The 17,084-nt window shown below is 32.5% G+C and overlaps 1 protein-coding gene across 3 annotated transcripts; it reads right to left on the reverse strand.

Moving 5' to 3' along the window:
- Positions 1-6: 6 nt before the first annotated feature.
- On the reverse strand, positions 7-15,763 carry LOC111060526 (phosphomevalonate kinase). 3 transcript variants are annotated; one of them, XM_039423309.1, is made up of 4 exons: positions 15,314-15,763; positions 6,766-6,974; positions 3,692-3,844; positions 7-1,921 (listed from the first exon to the last, which is right to left on the reverse strand). In XM_039423309.1, exons 2-4 carry the CDS (start codon positions 6,968-6,970, stop codon positions 1,791-1,793), a joined length of 489 nt encoding a protein of 162 aa, XP_039279243.1. In that variant the 5' UTR covers positions 6,971-6,974; positions 15,314-15,763; the 3' UTR covers positions 7-1,790. The 3 variants fall into 3 exon arrangements, with proteins under 3 accessions (XP_039279243.1, XP_022203885.2, XP_022203887.2); XM_022348193.2 differs by lacking the exon at positions 15,314-15,763 and adding an exon at positions 9,666-9,855; XM_022348195.2 differs by lacking the exon at positions 15,314-15,763 and adding an exon at positions 9,662-9,853.
- Positions 15,764-17,084: the final 1,321 nt, after the last annotated feature.

Raw genomic sequence — 17,084 nt, forward strand, 5'->3', positions numbered from 1 at the left:
CCCAACCAACTACTTGCAACAATGAATTGATCTCACGATTCAACTTCCAACTCACAAAAATAATATTTAGATGAATCAATGTCATTTATGACAACTCAAACTATGCAAACAGCCCAAAGAGTGTAATTTCTCAAAAAATTTCGAAATTTACTTTCATATCAATCATATTTGACAATGATAAATTAGCCAATAGCTTTCCCCTCTCTTTTGAGCTTTTAAATTGAACCGACAATCCATGGTTACTATAAATAACACATCACATAATTAAATTTTCATTACCACAGTAGTCTGTTTCTGCAGAGATTTATATGAAATATAAGTATAACATAAATATACATAGGCCTATAATATCTTCTCCCTGGCTTCTGTCTCCTATCCTCCTTAATTCCTTTATCACGAAACCCATATCCATCTGCCCCACTTCAAATCTAGTATTGTTGAACCGAGAATTCCTGTCAAATCGCTTGTTGTTTAATCACTCGATGGTATTTATATCACTCCGATTACCATTATTATTACTATTCGTATTCCTTAATTGGTACCCATTTGGAAATTTCTGTTGTCCATTTATCAAATTACCAATGTTCCAATTGATTTGCATAATAAGATGACCGGTGACATTACTGACCTGATTTACCGTCAAACCTACCTTCGACCATATATTATTTAGAACGTTCGAATCTTTTCAAATTACTAGTCAATTCGGCAATCGATGCATTGGATAGCAATCATATCAGTCTTAAATATGAGGCAATAAGCCTAACATAACACATACCATTTTCTAATATCCGACATATTCGGAATTCGGATCACATTTCAAACACAAAAACAGATCCTGAGCCATGTAGTCTAACGAAATGTATCATAGGGTTTCATTTTGCAATTAGCTCATTCCATTACGTATCTAACAGAATGGGATAATGGGTAATATTTCTCCAACTCTGTGATTAGTGCAATCCAAGTTATTTGACCCTATCAGTATGGTTTTATTGACAAATATTAGAGAGGACTATTTTATTGTCTCTTTTCTGTTTAGTGCTACTTGTAATATAAATATAAATAAAAATCTCAGTACCCTTTTTTGAATTATTTTATCACAACATGTTTCAATATTCATGCCATTTTAAAGTGATATGAAGTAAATAACTTACACATCATGAGAAGTAAAAACGTATTATTACTTACTATCACTATAAACTATACTATTATTACTACATACTAACTACTACATATTATTACTTACTATTTACTTCATATCACTTGAAAATGGCATGAATGTTGAAACATGTTGTGATAAAATAATTCAAAAAAGGGCACTGAGATTTTCATTTCTATTTATAGAGAGGACTAACTTACCCTTCATATAAAAAGTGAGATACAATAACTTATCCTTGTCATCTCAAGAGTTAGCTATAGATAAATCATCAAAATAATTGAAAAAATAAAGAATATCCTCTCCTTTCTTGCTACTGGAGGTTTTAGAAGTTGAAAATGGGCGCTTTTTGTCTGCCATATTATTTGTTATTAAACCACTACTCATCTGAGACAGTGAAATAATTGGTTTGTCAGTTTTTGATGCATGATCACTCACAATAATAGCTTTGTATTGAGCATGATAAATGACAGGCCGAAAGCCTTTTACCTCGAACGTATTCAAAATAAGTCTTCTAAATTAGTGAAGTCATCATTTGGATAGTTCACGTCACGTTACCAAATCATTTTTAAGCTATGAAGGAATACAAATAACTACCAGAATTTTGGATTCAATCAGTGAACTCATAAAGTTCACGTCATAAAGAGCACATTTCAATCAGTGAACTCATCTGCACTTCAAATTCTTGTTCGTTGTTGTTGTTGGTGAAGATCATGTCCCACTCCTCAACTGAATCCAGGTCACACTCTGTCTCCGCATTGTCAACTCCTGTAAATAGAAAATAAGTAATTTAAAACAAAAATAATATAATTAAAGGTAGGCCTAGTAGGATACTGTAATCAACCTTTACGCATAAGAATCTACTTAAAGTGAGATCCATGTTATAAAGTCAGCACCTGATTAGCATATTGGTTTGCTATCCTTGTCTGACATTAGACAAAGTAGACAACTCCATCATTTTCTACCACCGCGCCGTTACAAAATCATTTTTAGGCTATGAAGGAATACAAATATATTTTTTTTTATTTATTTCTTTATTTACCAATACACTAGAAATTTACAAAATAACACTTATAAACTAATATACATTGGTGTGGCTGGAAAAAGAAGCCTTGAGCTCCAGCCACGAGTTCGAAAATATTCTTTAAATTATTGGTACATTTGCCGTGATAATATTCTAAAATACAAACCAAAAGATAGTAAACCAAAAACCAAAAATATGTATAAATAAACACACAAAATCAATTCTTGAATCAAAAATCAACAAGCCCAATAATAGAAATAGGTAATATAGAAATTTTAATAATAATAATAATAAAAAAAAATTTTCCTTTAGGTAATCAAAAAAACCAAGTTTAAACTGAGCGTGTTAAAAACAAGTCATAATTATAATAATTTAGTTTTCGATTTTAAAAAAGTAATTCTCTTTTACCCAGGATCTTATTTTATTTAATTTATTACTTGTAATTTTATCCCTAATGAAATCGTCTGGTATCCTATTTATTAGCTTATCGCTCTGGAACTTGAATAACTACCAGAATTTTCCATATCAATAATAAAAATACTGTATGTATATTTTTTCTTATGAATCTACAGGAACATTATATTTGGAATAGGATATATTTTAAACAATTTATATTATATCAAATATACAGGGATGAATAGAATTACAGCTATCTACCATATAAGGCAGTAAAAAAATGAAACTCGCCCTCCTATTATTTCTACTGATTTTATAACCTGAATCTTAGTATACAGGTAAGCATTTTGTCAATTAGCCAACAGGAAGCATACTCTATGGCAACACATCTATAAATTTGAAATTTTTGTTTGTAAATCTCACTAAGGTTATTCTATAAAATAATAATACCAATGAAGTAGCCCTATACAAATAAACCAGAAATCATTTAATAAATAAGACTTTCAATTTACATTTGTGATAGTCATTTGAGCATATCTAGGAATTCAAGTAAAATCTTTCTCCCTGAAAAAAGTTTATCAATTATTTTAATCAGAGAGTTTAAATACCCTACAAATTTTAACATAACCTAAATTTCTGAGCTTTTAATGACTAGTGAAAAATAAATATAAAGTTTCAGACTAAATAGTTTTCAATTTCCCAAAATTTAATTTTCCAAGTTTCAGTAAATGAATTAATGAATACGAATTTTGAAATCTATCTTAATAATGGAAGTTTCAATTTGTCCTAAGGCTGGCCACTAACGGTAGAACATGCATGTACATGCATGAGTTTGTCATCAGAGAGAGGCTTCTAACATAAAATAAACAACCAATAACAATAAATAAACGATGGAAAATCACAAATTATGACAGAAAAATAATTTAACCTAAAAGAGAGCAGCGAAGAAAAAAATGAGCAACAAAAATCTAATCTCAAAAAATGTTGCTCGAAGCGTTTTGCTGTGATGATAATGTAAGATGATGTAAACAATGTAAACAATGTAAGATGACTGTGTAGCATGCATGCCGTTAGTGGCCAGCTTAACGTTATACATTTTTCGAAAAATTCTTAGTTACCATCAACAAAAGTCCATCCTCTTTTCTGACGTACATCATCTGAAGAAACGATTCGAATGGTTTTGATTGAATTTTTATCATAATTATCTCGAAACCACTTTAAATCTGTTCTTCGCCTCGTATCGCTCACAATCCAAATTTTCTTCTCATGAGCTGCAAAAGAAAAAAATAAATTTTGGTATGAAAATTTAATTTTATAATTTGGCTTGAATTATTGCAAGGAAAACTTCAGCATAATTTCAAATAGTATTAAAAAACGGGGAACTATAATAAGCAAACGCGGAAGCCACAAAAAGTTACAGAATGTTTTACTATAATTAAGAATAACAAGGGATACTATACTTTTAGTAATAGAAATGAAATGGAAACCCCTTTTTCAGAAAACACATTTTTACTTAAAATTAATTGTAAACAGTATGCATTTCGGGACACATCCCATCTTCAGGTACAAATCCAAAATAAAAAAGAAGTAAGTTTTATTAAAATGGAAAATTTTTAAAAGAAGTAAAAGGTGTTTACTATCTTTATTTTATTTATATTTTTTACTATGTATGTATTTTTTAATATCTACGGTAGATATTGTGGTAACCATAATGACACAAGAAATCAAATGAATCAATAGCTTAACTATTAAGAGTGGTCGATTTCAGTCAACTGTTTTTATCTATTTTGAAAATATTATTTTTGAAGTACAATAGAATATTAATAATATTTCGAAGTACAATGGTATTGATTTATAATTTATATCATTAGATAGAGGGACGAGTTCGCTCAGCGTGTAGGAGATAATATGTGGCCGACAACAGCCAGGGATCGGAGAAGGTGGCAAACAATTATGGACAATTTGTAAATATATTGTAAATTTTGCTATTTCAAAATGTTTTTTTTTGTAACTGCCAACCAAAAATTACCTCAATTGAGAGGCTTTTGTTCATTTCATGAATGTCAATAAAGCTATTATTATTATTATTTTATTATTGATAATAATCTATTACTGATAAAGTCAAATCTTGATTATAATTGAATCCACTATTATCCTCATATCGTAGAACCTCATAACCTTGATCAAAAACACATCATCATCTATATGACTGTGTAGTATGTAATATTAGGCTCAAATGTCTCTGACAACGAAATTCATGTTGTATCCCTACATTGAATTCGTAAATATTCAGAGTCCCATAGGTGTAACAACCGGAGACCATAGATTATACATGACATTTTGAACAAAAAATGCCCAGTAAAACTTTCTTATATCAACCTTCATTTTCGAGATTTATCAATTTTTGAAAAAGTACATTCGTTCAAAGCCAAATCCCAAACAGTTTTTTTTTTTTATTTTTTCCAGGGTGACAGTACGTTTTCAATAAATTTTTTCAAGGTAGCAGTATATTTCCAATAATGAAAAAACTTCACCATCTTATAAGCTTTCGAATGAGTATAAACTTGTTATGAAAATTCCAATACCTACCAAAGTAATTTTACTGGACATTTTTTTTCAATTTGAATATAGAATTCATGGTCTGTTGCAGTTACACCTTTCGTGGAACACTCTATATACGGTATACACAATAAGCAATAACTTTGGCTGGAATAAAAAACCCATGCAAATACAGAATGATCAAGCTTGAAATATATAAAAAATAAACTAAATTACTCAAAAACAATCTATAGCAACAAAATTGAATAAATTTACGTGTACATTCATTGCAGTTGAAAGTGGCTTCCTTGTTTTGGGGGAGTAACATGTCAAACGGGTTTCTAAACAGAATTATGCCACCATGCAGCTACTGCGGAGAGATTTTTTGATCACCCGGTATCTTCGGTATACAAAACTTTGACTGGAATGCTTACACCAGCCTTGATTATGGAATGGTACATGCAAATCTTTTTCGTTAAAAAGATGTTATCATTGCCAAGATATATTGCAAGATATATTCCACGCCCAACTATATATTGCAGTTGGAGCTCGACATGGAACCATCATCTCTAAATGTTTTAAGAATGCGTGTTGAATACGTTGATAAGTTCAAGGCATTGAATATGGTACGAAATAGACTGCCTAGAAAGCTAGCGGAGAAAATAATAGAAAATAAGACAACTTGGTTTAAGGAATGGATACATTGGGTTGAGGAATATGGATGTAGGCTGGCGGGATGTGCGATTGACAGGAATGAATGAAAACGAGAGATCGAATTTTTGTGTGAGAATGAAAGAGGAAAATGTTATGTTTAGTTTACAAAGAGCAGCTTCTGTGCAATTTCATAGCCTATATATCCTACTGGACAGGAAAAAAGGTAGAAACTATTTGAAATTGAACTTTAATAAAAAGACATTGGGCTGTATACTGTACTCAAGGCACGTGGCGCGCTGCTAAATTTGAACTTTGCTAGTGGTAGAGAAGAGGGACAATGGCAATGCTCTATGTGTAATTTGAGACAGAGAGAGGACATAAAGCATTTCCTAGGGGTTTGTCCAGTTCTAGTGGGGTACGGAAAATGTATCGGGGCAAAAACATACTAACAGATTCGGAGATGATAGAGTGGTTGAATGGAATAGATTGAAGTATGCTAGCGCGGTATGTGGGAAGGGCAGCTTCTGTTAGACATGATTTGATAAGGGAGTTCAATTATTAAAAAATGTAGTCGTGGAGCAAGTAGTATTATTTATCAATCTGTATTTATTTTTCGGTTTCACTTAAGTTATGATTTTTTTGACAAGGTTAACAGATTTATTTTTATTATGTTTAATCATTTAACTACATGTGTGTAAACTTTTACTTTGAAATTTTTAGTAGATAGAAATGAAATGTATATATGAAATGATAATAATATGATACCGACTCCTGGCAGACAACCTTTCGGGTTATGTCAAAACTTTTGTCTTGTGTTACATTTCTCATATTGCAATCATTTTTTTTTTTGCTTACGTATAATTTGTCGAGTTTTAGGACATGATTGTAGAGTATGATTTTATTGTTTTATTACTTGAATAAAGACATTTTCAATTCAACTCTATCAAGCTTGAAGCTACCTTGTCCGCTCCACTATGTTTAAACCTTGATAAAATCTCACCATCATCGATCATACGAACGGCCGCCCTGCAGAAGTAGCCATAGTCTTTGGCTCGTATCTGCTCACTCCACTCGACCATGGCTTTGCGATGGTTCTCTTTGTAATCGCCCGACCCGAGCAGTTGCTCGACATCCAAATTGTTCTCCCTGGACCAGTGGTGCTTGATTGGTGCCGACAACCTCACCATAGCAGCATTCTCCGGCATCAGTCTGCAAACATACGGATAGAATGAGTAATTTCAATAATTGGAATAACTTTATAATTTTAATAAGGCAGGGTTTAGATCAAACCAGTATTAAGGCTAGGTGAGCAGAGATAGAGCACGAATTCTTGAGCATAGAACACATAGAAACAACCCAACATATTTTTATTCTTTTTTTTCATGACATTTCTCAAATTTTTAAGCTCTGTGATGTATCTACAGAGAAACCTTGACCGTTTATTCACAAATTTTTAGACAAAAAGTCTTTGACAGCCTCCACAACCTGAGTAGTTTTCCTCGACGTCAATTACTTCTCCTGTGAATTACGAATTAAGTGCCGCAAATGGAAGCCAGCATACATCCTTCAAGACCACTCACCTCAGCCTTCCCACCCTGTTCCAGAAAAAAGTGAGCTTCAAAATTTCGGATGGCCAAATCGTCTGCCCGGGGAAGGGGGGGTAATGTGGCAAATCATCTGATTGCCACCTGTGATGTTTTCAACTGGCATAGTTTGTTGTATTCCTTTGTCTCCATTGGAACGCAATAAAAATAAGTACCATTCTCCATTTTATTAATTCACAACTAGTTACAACTAATTGAAGCTATTTTCAAGTGTAGTGTAATGATTTGAAACTATTTGTGATTTTATATGAAACATAAAGGGTTCTGGATAACTTTCATTGTTTGAATAACTTTAGTAGCCCTATAAAAAATTGAGTTTTTCTAATCTCCACATATTTAGTGTACCTATATTTATTTAATATATTTACTATTAGCAAAGAGGAAAGACAGCATATTGGCAACTGATCAATAAGCTGGTAACTATGATTAAGTAAACTGAAGTTAAGTTTTAACTGGGTCAAGGCACGGTTGCACAACAACCGGTTAAATTTTAATCGTGATTAATTTCACGAGAGCTGATCAGAGAAGCCGTCTTTTTAAAAAAACTTCTATGATTGGTTCTCGTGAAATTAATCACGATTAAAATTTAACCGGTTATGTTATGCAACCAGGCCTTGACCCAGTTAAAACTTAACTTATATATATATTATATTAACTTTTTCGCGGAATTATATAAAAAACTATTATATAAAAAATTCGCGGAAGGATGAACATGCTAATATATCAACCGGGTACATCCGATAAGCAGTTTCACTTACTTGCTGACGTTTCGCCATTATAGCAAATGACATCATCGGAGCGCAGTTTTAGCTACACAGTGTAGCTGTGAGTAAATATAATTGAGTATTTATAATTCAGATTAAAATTTAACCGGTTCTTGTACAACCAGAACCAAGTGCTACAATGGACATTACTTCCTCACACCATCGAATAAAAAGTTATCCTATTCTACAAAGAAACCTTGTTTTATATCTTCCAAAATATTTATATGAGAGAATGGGAGTAGGCTTAAAAATGTATTGATTTAAAAAAATGCTTTAAATGTTAGAGGGATCATGATTACTACTACGGTACTACATTTTATTGCTATTACAATCTATCAATTTCATAACTTTGAACAATTTAATAAACGAAATTTAGAAAGAGAAGTTTTAGGCTAGCGAATGTTTTGTTTTTAGAATATTTCAATGTTTGGTCCTAATAAATGAATATGAATAAGATGTTTATAAAAAATAGTAGGTAGTGTAATTTTTCAACTTAACGGCAGGTATAGCCTACGTTTGTATTTGGTATCACCTTACATTAGACATGAATTTAGAGCCACCAGTGGATCGACAGAGAGCAGCCATTGGCGGCCAAAAAATATGATGGGAAAGTATGCTGGGAAATCAGTGGTACATCAGTTTTGGCTGCCTGGACCAGCCGTGTTGCCAAAATTTGATTGCTACCCGCGCAATAAGAACCAATGAGCCCCGACCCATACACTTAATTGATACTTACAACTTGATGTCGTTGCCAAAGACTCAAATTTCCAGATAGGCAGTGTCTGAATTTTCTGATTACAGTAAAATAACATGCATGGTTATTTGTGCTGTGGAGGTTCTTGATTCCCAAAAAGAGGTTCCTCAAACAAATCCTGCAGTGAATAGCCTCTCCAGGATTTTTCACTGAGGTACAGATAGACCAAGCGAGTCCCGTGTTTCAAGAATTTGTCTTGTAAGGCTGTTTTAAAATATTTTTGCCTGTGATGGGACGCTATTGTACTGTCACTGCCAGTCGACTTTGGGGCACCTCCAGTCTAGTGGCACGTCTCGTATTGTAGCTGTGTATACACTTTTTTGAATCTATTCCCGATTTTTCTTATTACATTATAACTTACAGACTTTTTGCATATACATGAGCGAGCACTCATGTAAAATAAATTACTTATTGATTTTACCCTGTGTATAGGTATCCCGAAATCACTAAATAGTGATCCCTGAAGCTGGAAAATATCATTATCCTTACAGCGGGTGCAGACCCCACAGGAAAGGATCCGTACCGTAAGGCTACTCACTGTGTTCGTGTTGAAAACTATCATGCAAATAAAGACGATAACTTTTTAAGACGATGATATGAACTGGTCTCAAACTACTAAATTTATGATTCAAGCAACATAAATTTGTGTTTTCTGTATTGAAATACGCCAATGATCTGTATGAAAGCCAATGATCTGTACGGCTACCTATTGAGGTGAAATAGTACCGTAGTCAAATAGAACGAAGTAGCCTAGGCTAGTAGTTTACAACATACCTGCCTTTTCAACAATAAATCAGTAATGTGGTCTTTTCCACATTTTCTTTTACCACTAAAAAGCAAAATGACTAAGGGTTTTGATTTTCTTTCCATTTTTCTGAATGAGCTTAATGGTTAAGAGTAATTTATATATAAATAGGTTAATTTCTCAACAGGTTATGTAGTAAATATCTTGTAAACAATCTTGATGATCGATCAATGTCTAGTATCGAGCATCTATACAAGTATCGATTATTATTATCGATGTTTAAAATTTGTCGTCAATAAAACGATACTCTCGCTATCGATGTTTTTTGCCCGTTTCAATCATTTTTAAATTATTACAAACTTCTATATAGTCCAGGCAATGAATGCTCATGAAAGGGTACGGTACGGTACCTAAGGAAGGAAAAGTTTAGAAGATATTTTTGACACCGCAGTTCTGTTTAGGGTAGTAAGGAGGCAAACATATCAAAAGTACCCACCCCTACCAATCACTGTCTTAAGGGGTTGGGGGTGGTTCAAAAGTACTGTACCATTTTTTGGATCTCGCATATAACTCGAAAACCATGCATCTTACGGATATAACTGTTTTATAGAAAATTGAAGCTTACATAAATTCCTACAATATTCATCTCACAACCTTTTCTACTGTACCTATTATCTCCTATAGTGTTTGAGATATACGCTCTTGAAGGTGTGATATTTAAAAAAACACGATTGCTTCTAATTTTTTGCTATTTTTCCTCTTATAGCTTCTTAAGAAACGATGGAAAAAATCCATGCTGATTATGAGCTTATAGAGCATCAGATTCTCTTCAATTCGATTTATAATTTTACAGTTTTACTTATTTCCCTACGACTCTGTTGCAGCGGCAGATTTACGGTACCATATTATTTTTTAGTGTTGAGTGTAAAATCTTCAGTTTTGCAACAATACTGTAGACCAATTATTGACAAATAAGGAATTTGGAGGGAGTGTTTTCAGCACAATTTTTGACTTTGCAGCTTTGTTGGGACTAGTCAGGAGGAGAAATAATATCAAAAGTCCCATCCCTACCCCATGTGCTGAAGGGATGAGGGTGGTTTAAATGTTGCATTCTTTAGACATCTATGAAAAGTTTGATTTTAGATTACCGTACCAATTATCAGGCAGATTATTAAATTATCAGATACAATTTAAACGAAAAATTTCAAGTGGAAAAGATTCAGCATAAAATCTCTATAATGACCAGTTTAACAGTTTCACCTAAAAATTGAAAATAAACTCGAAATTCGAGAAAATGTGATTATTCAAATGCAAAATTAATGAGAGAGATTCTATTTAATCATTATTCACTGGAAGAAACAGCAGAATAATTCTAAACTATTATTATTGATCTCGTCAGATGATCAATTTTAAATTATATCATAACGGCAAAGAAATTTGTGTGAGTTCCCACACCACATTTTTTTATATTGTGAGTAATTGTATATGACTAGCAGGGCACCCGTGATTCTCTTCAATTCGATTTATAATTTTACAGTTTTACTTATTTCCCTACGACTCTGTTGCAGCGGCAGATTTACGGTACCATATTATTTTTTAGTGTTGAGTGTAAAATCTTCAGTTTTGCAACAATACTGTAGACCAATTATTGACAAATAAGGAATTTGGAGGGAGTGTTTTCAGCACAATTTTTGACTTTGCAGCTTTGTTGGGACTAGTCAGGAGGAGAAATAATATCAAAAGTCCCATCCCTACCCCATGTGCTGAAGGGATGAGGGTGGTTTAAATGTTGCATTCTTTAGCTTTTTGCTCCGCCACATCTATGAAAAGTTTGATTTTAGATTACCGTACCAATTATCAGGCAGATTATTAAATTATCAGATACAATTTAAACGAAAAATTTCAAGTGGAAAAGATTCAGCATAAAATCTCTATAATGACCAGTTTAACAGTTTCACCTAAAAATTGAAAATAAACTCGAAATTCGAGAAAATGTGATTATTCAAATGCAAAATTAATGAGAGAGATTCTATTTAAATCATTATTCACTGGAAGAAACAGCAGAATAATTCTAAACTATTATTATGATCTCGTCAGATGATCAATTTTAAATTATATCATAACGGCAAAGAAATTTGTGTGAGTTCCCACACCACATTTTTTTTATATTGTGAGTAATTGTATATGACTAGCAGGGCACCCGTGCTTCGCTACGGGAATTGAAAGGTAATAATAATTATTTTTTTGAAACATTTATAATCTAAATTATACCAAAATTGTTATAATCGTTTTTGAGATTATTAGGCCACAACTTGGCATGCAAATTATTGAGTCAAATCATTCGTATAATAGATTGAAGTATTGGAAGTGCTCTGTAGAATAGACGTAGTTGCAGCGAATTTTGTAGAATATTGGGCGGGGCTTAAGAGTTGACCTCGACTTTAATAGTTGACATCGGCAATAATATTTCCCGTTGACAGTTATCAAATTAGCAGTGATCATGTTATTCTTGTTTTTGCTTGATGCAATTGAAGATTAAATTCCAAATTGAGTTAATTCGAAATCTGATGACTCTGGTATCCATGGATCACTTGCTTATTCTGGAATTTTGGGCATAGCCTGTCGCTTACTTTTCGTTTCACTTATCCAAAAGTGTAAAAGCAGTCAATCCACTGATTCTTTCTTCCATGGAAGTCCATTAATACATAAGAGTCCATTCATAATATCGTTAGTATAACATTTATTGTGGCTGATTTCTCATGTCCTAAACTTTACTATCATAAATATGAAAGTGGGATCATTTTAATGTGAATTTGTATAAATCTGAATAGAGTTTATTCAATCACTTTGATTATTGACTACCATTATATGATTTCTTTCTTTGATCTTAGCTTGAAACCAGAAGCTTAGGTATGAAAATTTGGATGTAAACTATATCATGTAACTCAATTTAATTTCTATCTAAATTGACAACTTTAGTATCTATTTGTGATCTATCAATATCAATAGGTTTGTCTTGTGTCATGTAATGACATCATGGAAGAAAATAGGAGCAGCTGATGGAATATTATAGTTTTCTCCATTTAGTTTTTAGCTGATTTTGAAAGATGAAAATATCAGGCCCTGTAGCACAAAAGCCTGTTCAATTTCAATCAGGATTAAATTTCATGTGAATTAATCAGAGCAGAGTTTTTTTTTTAATAGAAGGCTTCTCTGATTGATTCTTGTGGTATTCAGTCCGGATTACGAATTAACAGACAGTGTGACTGGCTCTCTCAAGGCCATGGCTGCGTACAAACATAGAGCAACAGAGGAACCAATACAACAGAAGCTGAAGAAATTAGTTGCATTTTTATCACCTTACAATGAACATTACATTCAACTACCATATGTTTGGAGAGATCGATTATAAATTTATTTTGCTATCATCCGGTTACTTACTGAACCTATTATACCAGATGTTCCAAGAATACTGCAATGTTTTAAAATAAGGTCGCCAAATTTGGTAACTCAACTACAGCTATTATAATCTTTTTCATTTGCTCACAATCTCTTATGTTTTCAACAGACTATGGAAAACTTTTTTTCTGATCAGCTGCTACTTGAGGGACCAATAATCCTTTCTCAAGGAACTTCAGCAAATTTTCCCAGAGTTGAGACCTGTTCCAAAATAATGTTTTTTGTCGCAAACCCACAATATTCCTGATTTAATCAAAATCGTTAGAGCCGTTTTCGATATCCGTCCGACATACATACATATCCACAAATACACATATTCAAACAGAAATTGCTTACTAAGTATAATTGACTTCAATGATTATGATTTCATTCAATGAGAGCTTATTTCACATAATAATAACAGCTGGCAGCAAAAGCAAAAATGTCAAACATTATTGAAACTGAAACAGCAGCGATCATCAACATTATATTCATCTGATCTAAAGTAACCAAATCATAGTAAGATTCACATCAATGTGTCAGCATTGTTTGAATGGGGAGCATTGATGCTATTAATGAGGAATACTGACAGTCAACGAACTGTTATGCATATTCTCCAATATTTTAACGAAAGCTACCTTCTATTTTCTTTGGTAAAACAATCAATGTTTGAGAATAATATTGATGCAGGGGAAAAGCGCCTTACTTCTATGGAAGATATTAATTTCTACATTTTTAGGAAAAGAAACAACAGCTATTTGGCCATTTTAATAATTAACCCCTTTCTTTAGCCAAGTTAAATTTTAGCCGAATTTCCTCATTCTTTGCAAACAGATTCCACAACGGACACTTCTGAAGTTTTAAAAATACCATCAGTATATCATACTGAATTATTAGAATTTCATCGAAATTGTTTAAGCAGTTAACAACTGGAAATAAGTTGCCAGTTAACGACTGTTTAGAAGAGGTACTCTCTCTAGATTATAGATCTAAAATAACATATGATATGGACATTTCTATTATAATTAAGAGATTGGGAGAAGAAGAATATACATGCTAAAAGACAAAATTAAAACCCTACCACCCTTAGATTTGAAATACCGCCAAAAGATTTCTTAGTGAGCACCTAGGACGTTTAAGGAAGCTGTATTCCAAGTTTTGTTGCAATCCATCTAGTAGTTTTCCAGAAATCGTGATCAGTGAGTGAGTGAGATAAATTTTATAAGTATAGATAAATCAGCTCTGTTTTGCGTATTGTACTCATGTATATAGGCTACAGTATTGAATTTTGGTCCACGCTAGAAGTATTTTACTTTAATGATTGTTGAAGTATGGGGAAAATTCCAAAAAAGTAATTCTCCAATTTGGAAGGGGTATAACAAGAATATAGAATTTTATATTAAATAAAAAAAATCATTATTTCTGAAGAAAGATACTTTTTTCTAAAACGCACCTACACATTACAATAGATTATGATAAGAATTATTTTGAAATTAACATTCTAAATTTAAAAATTTGTAATTATTTTTGAACCAAAAATATTTCGTCAGCACGACGAATCATAGCCTCTTTTGGACTTATTTAATTTCAATCAAAATCCGGGAATGTAATAGTACGGTAAGGGCCTGTTTATCCATTTCCAATCATTTCATGATTATGTACTTTTGTCTCTGTTGGATAGGTAAATGAATAAAACATATTTCATTGATCAATGCAGAGATTTTTCACATTAATGTCCATTTTTTGTCTGTTCTCTATCCTTTGAATCCTTATTTATGAGGTTTGGGTATACGTTTTAGATAAAAAAAAAGTAACTGTAACTGATTATTATGCTACTGAAATATCCCCTTTAAATTGTAAAATAACTTTTTGTTTTTTGTCATAATTATCGTTCACTTTTTTACTAGGTGTTCATTACTTATCTGCTCTCTCAACGATATTCACATGAAATAATATTATCCGTTTATATCTGTTTTAGTACACTCATAGTTATGAGGTTGCCACAAATTTATAAAATTTGAAGAAAATTGTCTAATTTTCCGCCAATTATACAATCATCTCTGCAACAAATCATTAAATTGGTTCCATGTTTACCGGAACATTTTTCCTTTATTCTAATGTAAGTAAACCACCCATATTAAGTTTGTCGAACCATTTCAGGAACACTCTTTATAGGGTAAGGTGCCCGCTGAGCATTATGATAAAAAAACTGTGTGTTGAAAAAACTAAAACTAAAGTCTTACCTTTCGGAATATTTCAAGCATAGGGAAAATATGAAGTATATTTTCACATTGTTTTTTCTGGTCGAACCCTGGACTGGACTTGAAGCTTCACTTGATCCTGGTTCCACCTGCTCTTGAACCGGTGAGAGTTCAAAATCTGCCTCGTTATGGATCAAACTCTCAATAATACGAATGCTAAATCCCCTTGGTCTGTGAGAGTTTTTCGTATTACCGTATTAAAAATTAGTCCCAAAACCGTAACAACTTTAAACTACCACAAAGTAAAAAGGGAAAATAAAAGAACTCTTCCTTCTCTGTGAGAACTACCTATCAATAGCTGACACACACTTTTACCACAAAATTGCACTGCACTGTCCCAAAAACTTATGAAATATAAAGTTACCATTAATACCGAGCTTATTAAACTGAACTGGATTCCTAATAAATGTCTGTGCAATTTCAATAACTTTGCTGACTCCTTCAGAATTATTAGTTTTCAGCTAGTTTCACAAAATCCTAATAAAATGTTTGGTTTCATATGAATCAGCAGTAGTCGAAAGGCAATGACCGCAAAAGGTGAATGGTTTGCACTTTGATTCTTCTCTCTAGTGCGTAGTTCGTTTCAATTCATACTGTATTTAGAATTTTACCAAAATAATGTTGATTGCATCAGATTACATTATAGCCTGCTCGTACTGTATTTCAAATTTTACAGAAAAATACTGAACTAATTTCTCAGGTTGAATTCTTCAAAAATTTCTGTTAAAAATTTTTATGATACTGTATCAACTTGTATCAAGTTTACTGTATCAAGTCTCAACTTGAGGATGAGGTTGTTGGTGTATTTTGATATTACTTTCCTTGTCCTATTACAATAGGTAAGGAAAGTATTGCTTTCCAAACAAAATTAAGGTACCCCAATTTCCAAATTTCTATACGTTTCAAGGTCCCCTGAGTCCAAAAAAGTGGTTTTTGCGTATTGGTCTGTATGTGTGTATGTATGTCTGTGTACACGATATCTCGTCTGCCAATTAACAGAATTACTTGAAATTTGGAACTTAAGGTCCTTACACTGTAAAGATTCGACACGAACAATTTCGATCAAATGCAATTCAATATGGCGGCTAGAATGATGTCAAAAACAGGGGTTTTCGCGATTTTCTCAAGAAATGCTCCATCGATTTTAATTCAATTTATACCTAAAATAGTCATTGATAATCTGTATGAACTGCCACAAGTCCCATATCTGTAAAAATGTCAGGAGCGGAGCCCTATGCGAAATCTACGCAGAGTTTGATTATAGATTTCCAATTATCAGGCTTCAGATACAATTTAAAAGAAACATTTCAAGTGGAAAAGATTGAGCATGGAAATATCTACAATTAATCTCCAGTAACATTTCCACCTAATATTGAAATAAGCTCGAAATTTGAGAAAATGTGATTATTCAAATGCAAACTTAATGAGAGAGGCAACTGTTGATTCCAATGTACAGTACCTAGACTTTGAACAGCTGGAGTCAGGAAATTGGCTTTCTGAAACGGGGCGTAGTCGTAGTCAAAGTAACGTTTAAGTTAAATTTCGAAAAACTGGAAAATTGAACACAAAATAAAATAAAGAGAAAATAGTGTAAAGTTTAAGCTATTTTGAATTATTTAGGAATGTTTCTTTTCGTCAAGGAAAAATGTTTCCAATATAGAAATGAGAAAATGAAGATTTATTTTGCTGCAACTTACTGCGACTACACCCCCCGTTTTGGAAAGCCAATTTTCTGACTGCAGCTGTTTAAAGT

This window comes from Nilaparvata lugens, chromosome 3, assembly GCF_014356525.2.
Source record: "Nilaparvata lugens isolate BPH chromosome 3, ASM1435652v1, whole genome shotgun sequence".
NCBI classification, from domain to species: Eukaryota; Metazoa; Arthropoda; class Insecta; order Hemiptera; family Delphacidae; genus Nilaparvata; species Nilaparvata lugens.

What these genes read in the sequence shown, in the direction of transcription:
- LOC111060526 (XM_022348193.2), bottom strand. Translation starts at nt 9,757, where the DNA reads ATGGAAAGAAAATCAAAACCCTTAGTCATTTTGCTTTTTAGTGGTAAA. An exon ending in ACTGATTTATTGTTGAAAAG is followed by an intron (nt 6,975 to 9,665) that starts GCAGGTATGTTG and finishes GTATGTTTGCAG; the next exon opens with ACTGATGCCGGAGAATGCTG. An exon ending in CGTTCGTATGATCGATGATG is followed by an intron (nt 3,845 to 6,765) that starts GTGAGATTTTAT and finishes TTTCTTTTGCAG; the next exon opens with CTCATGAGAAGAAAATTTGG.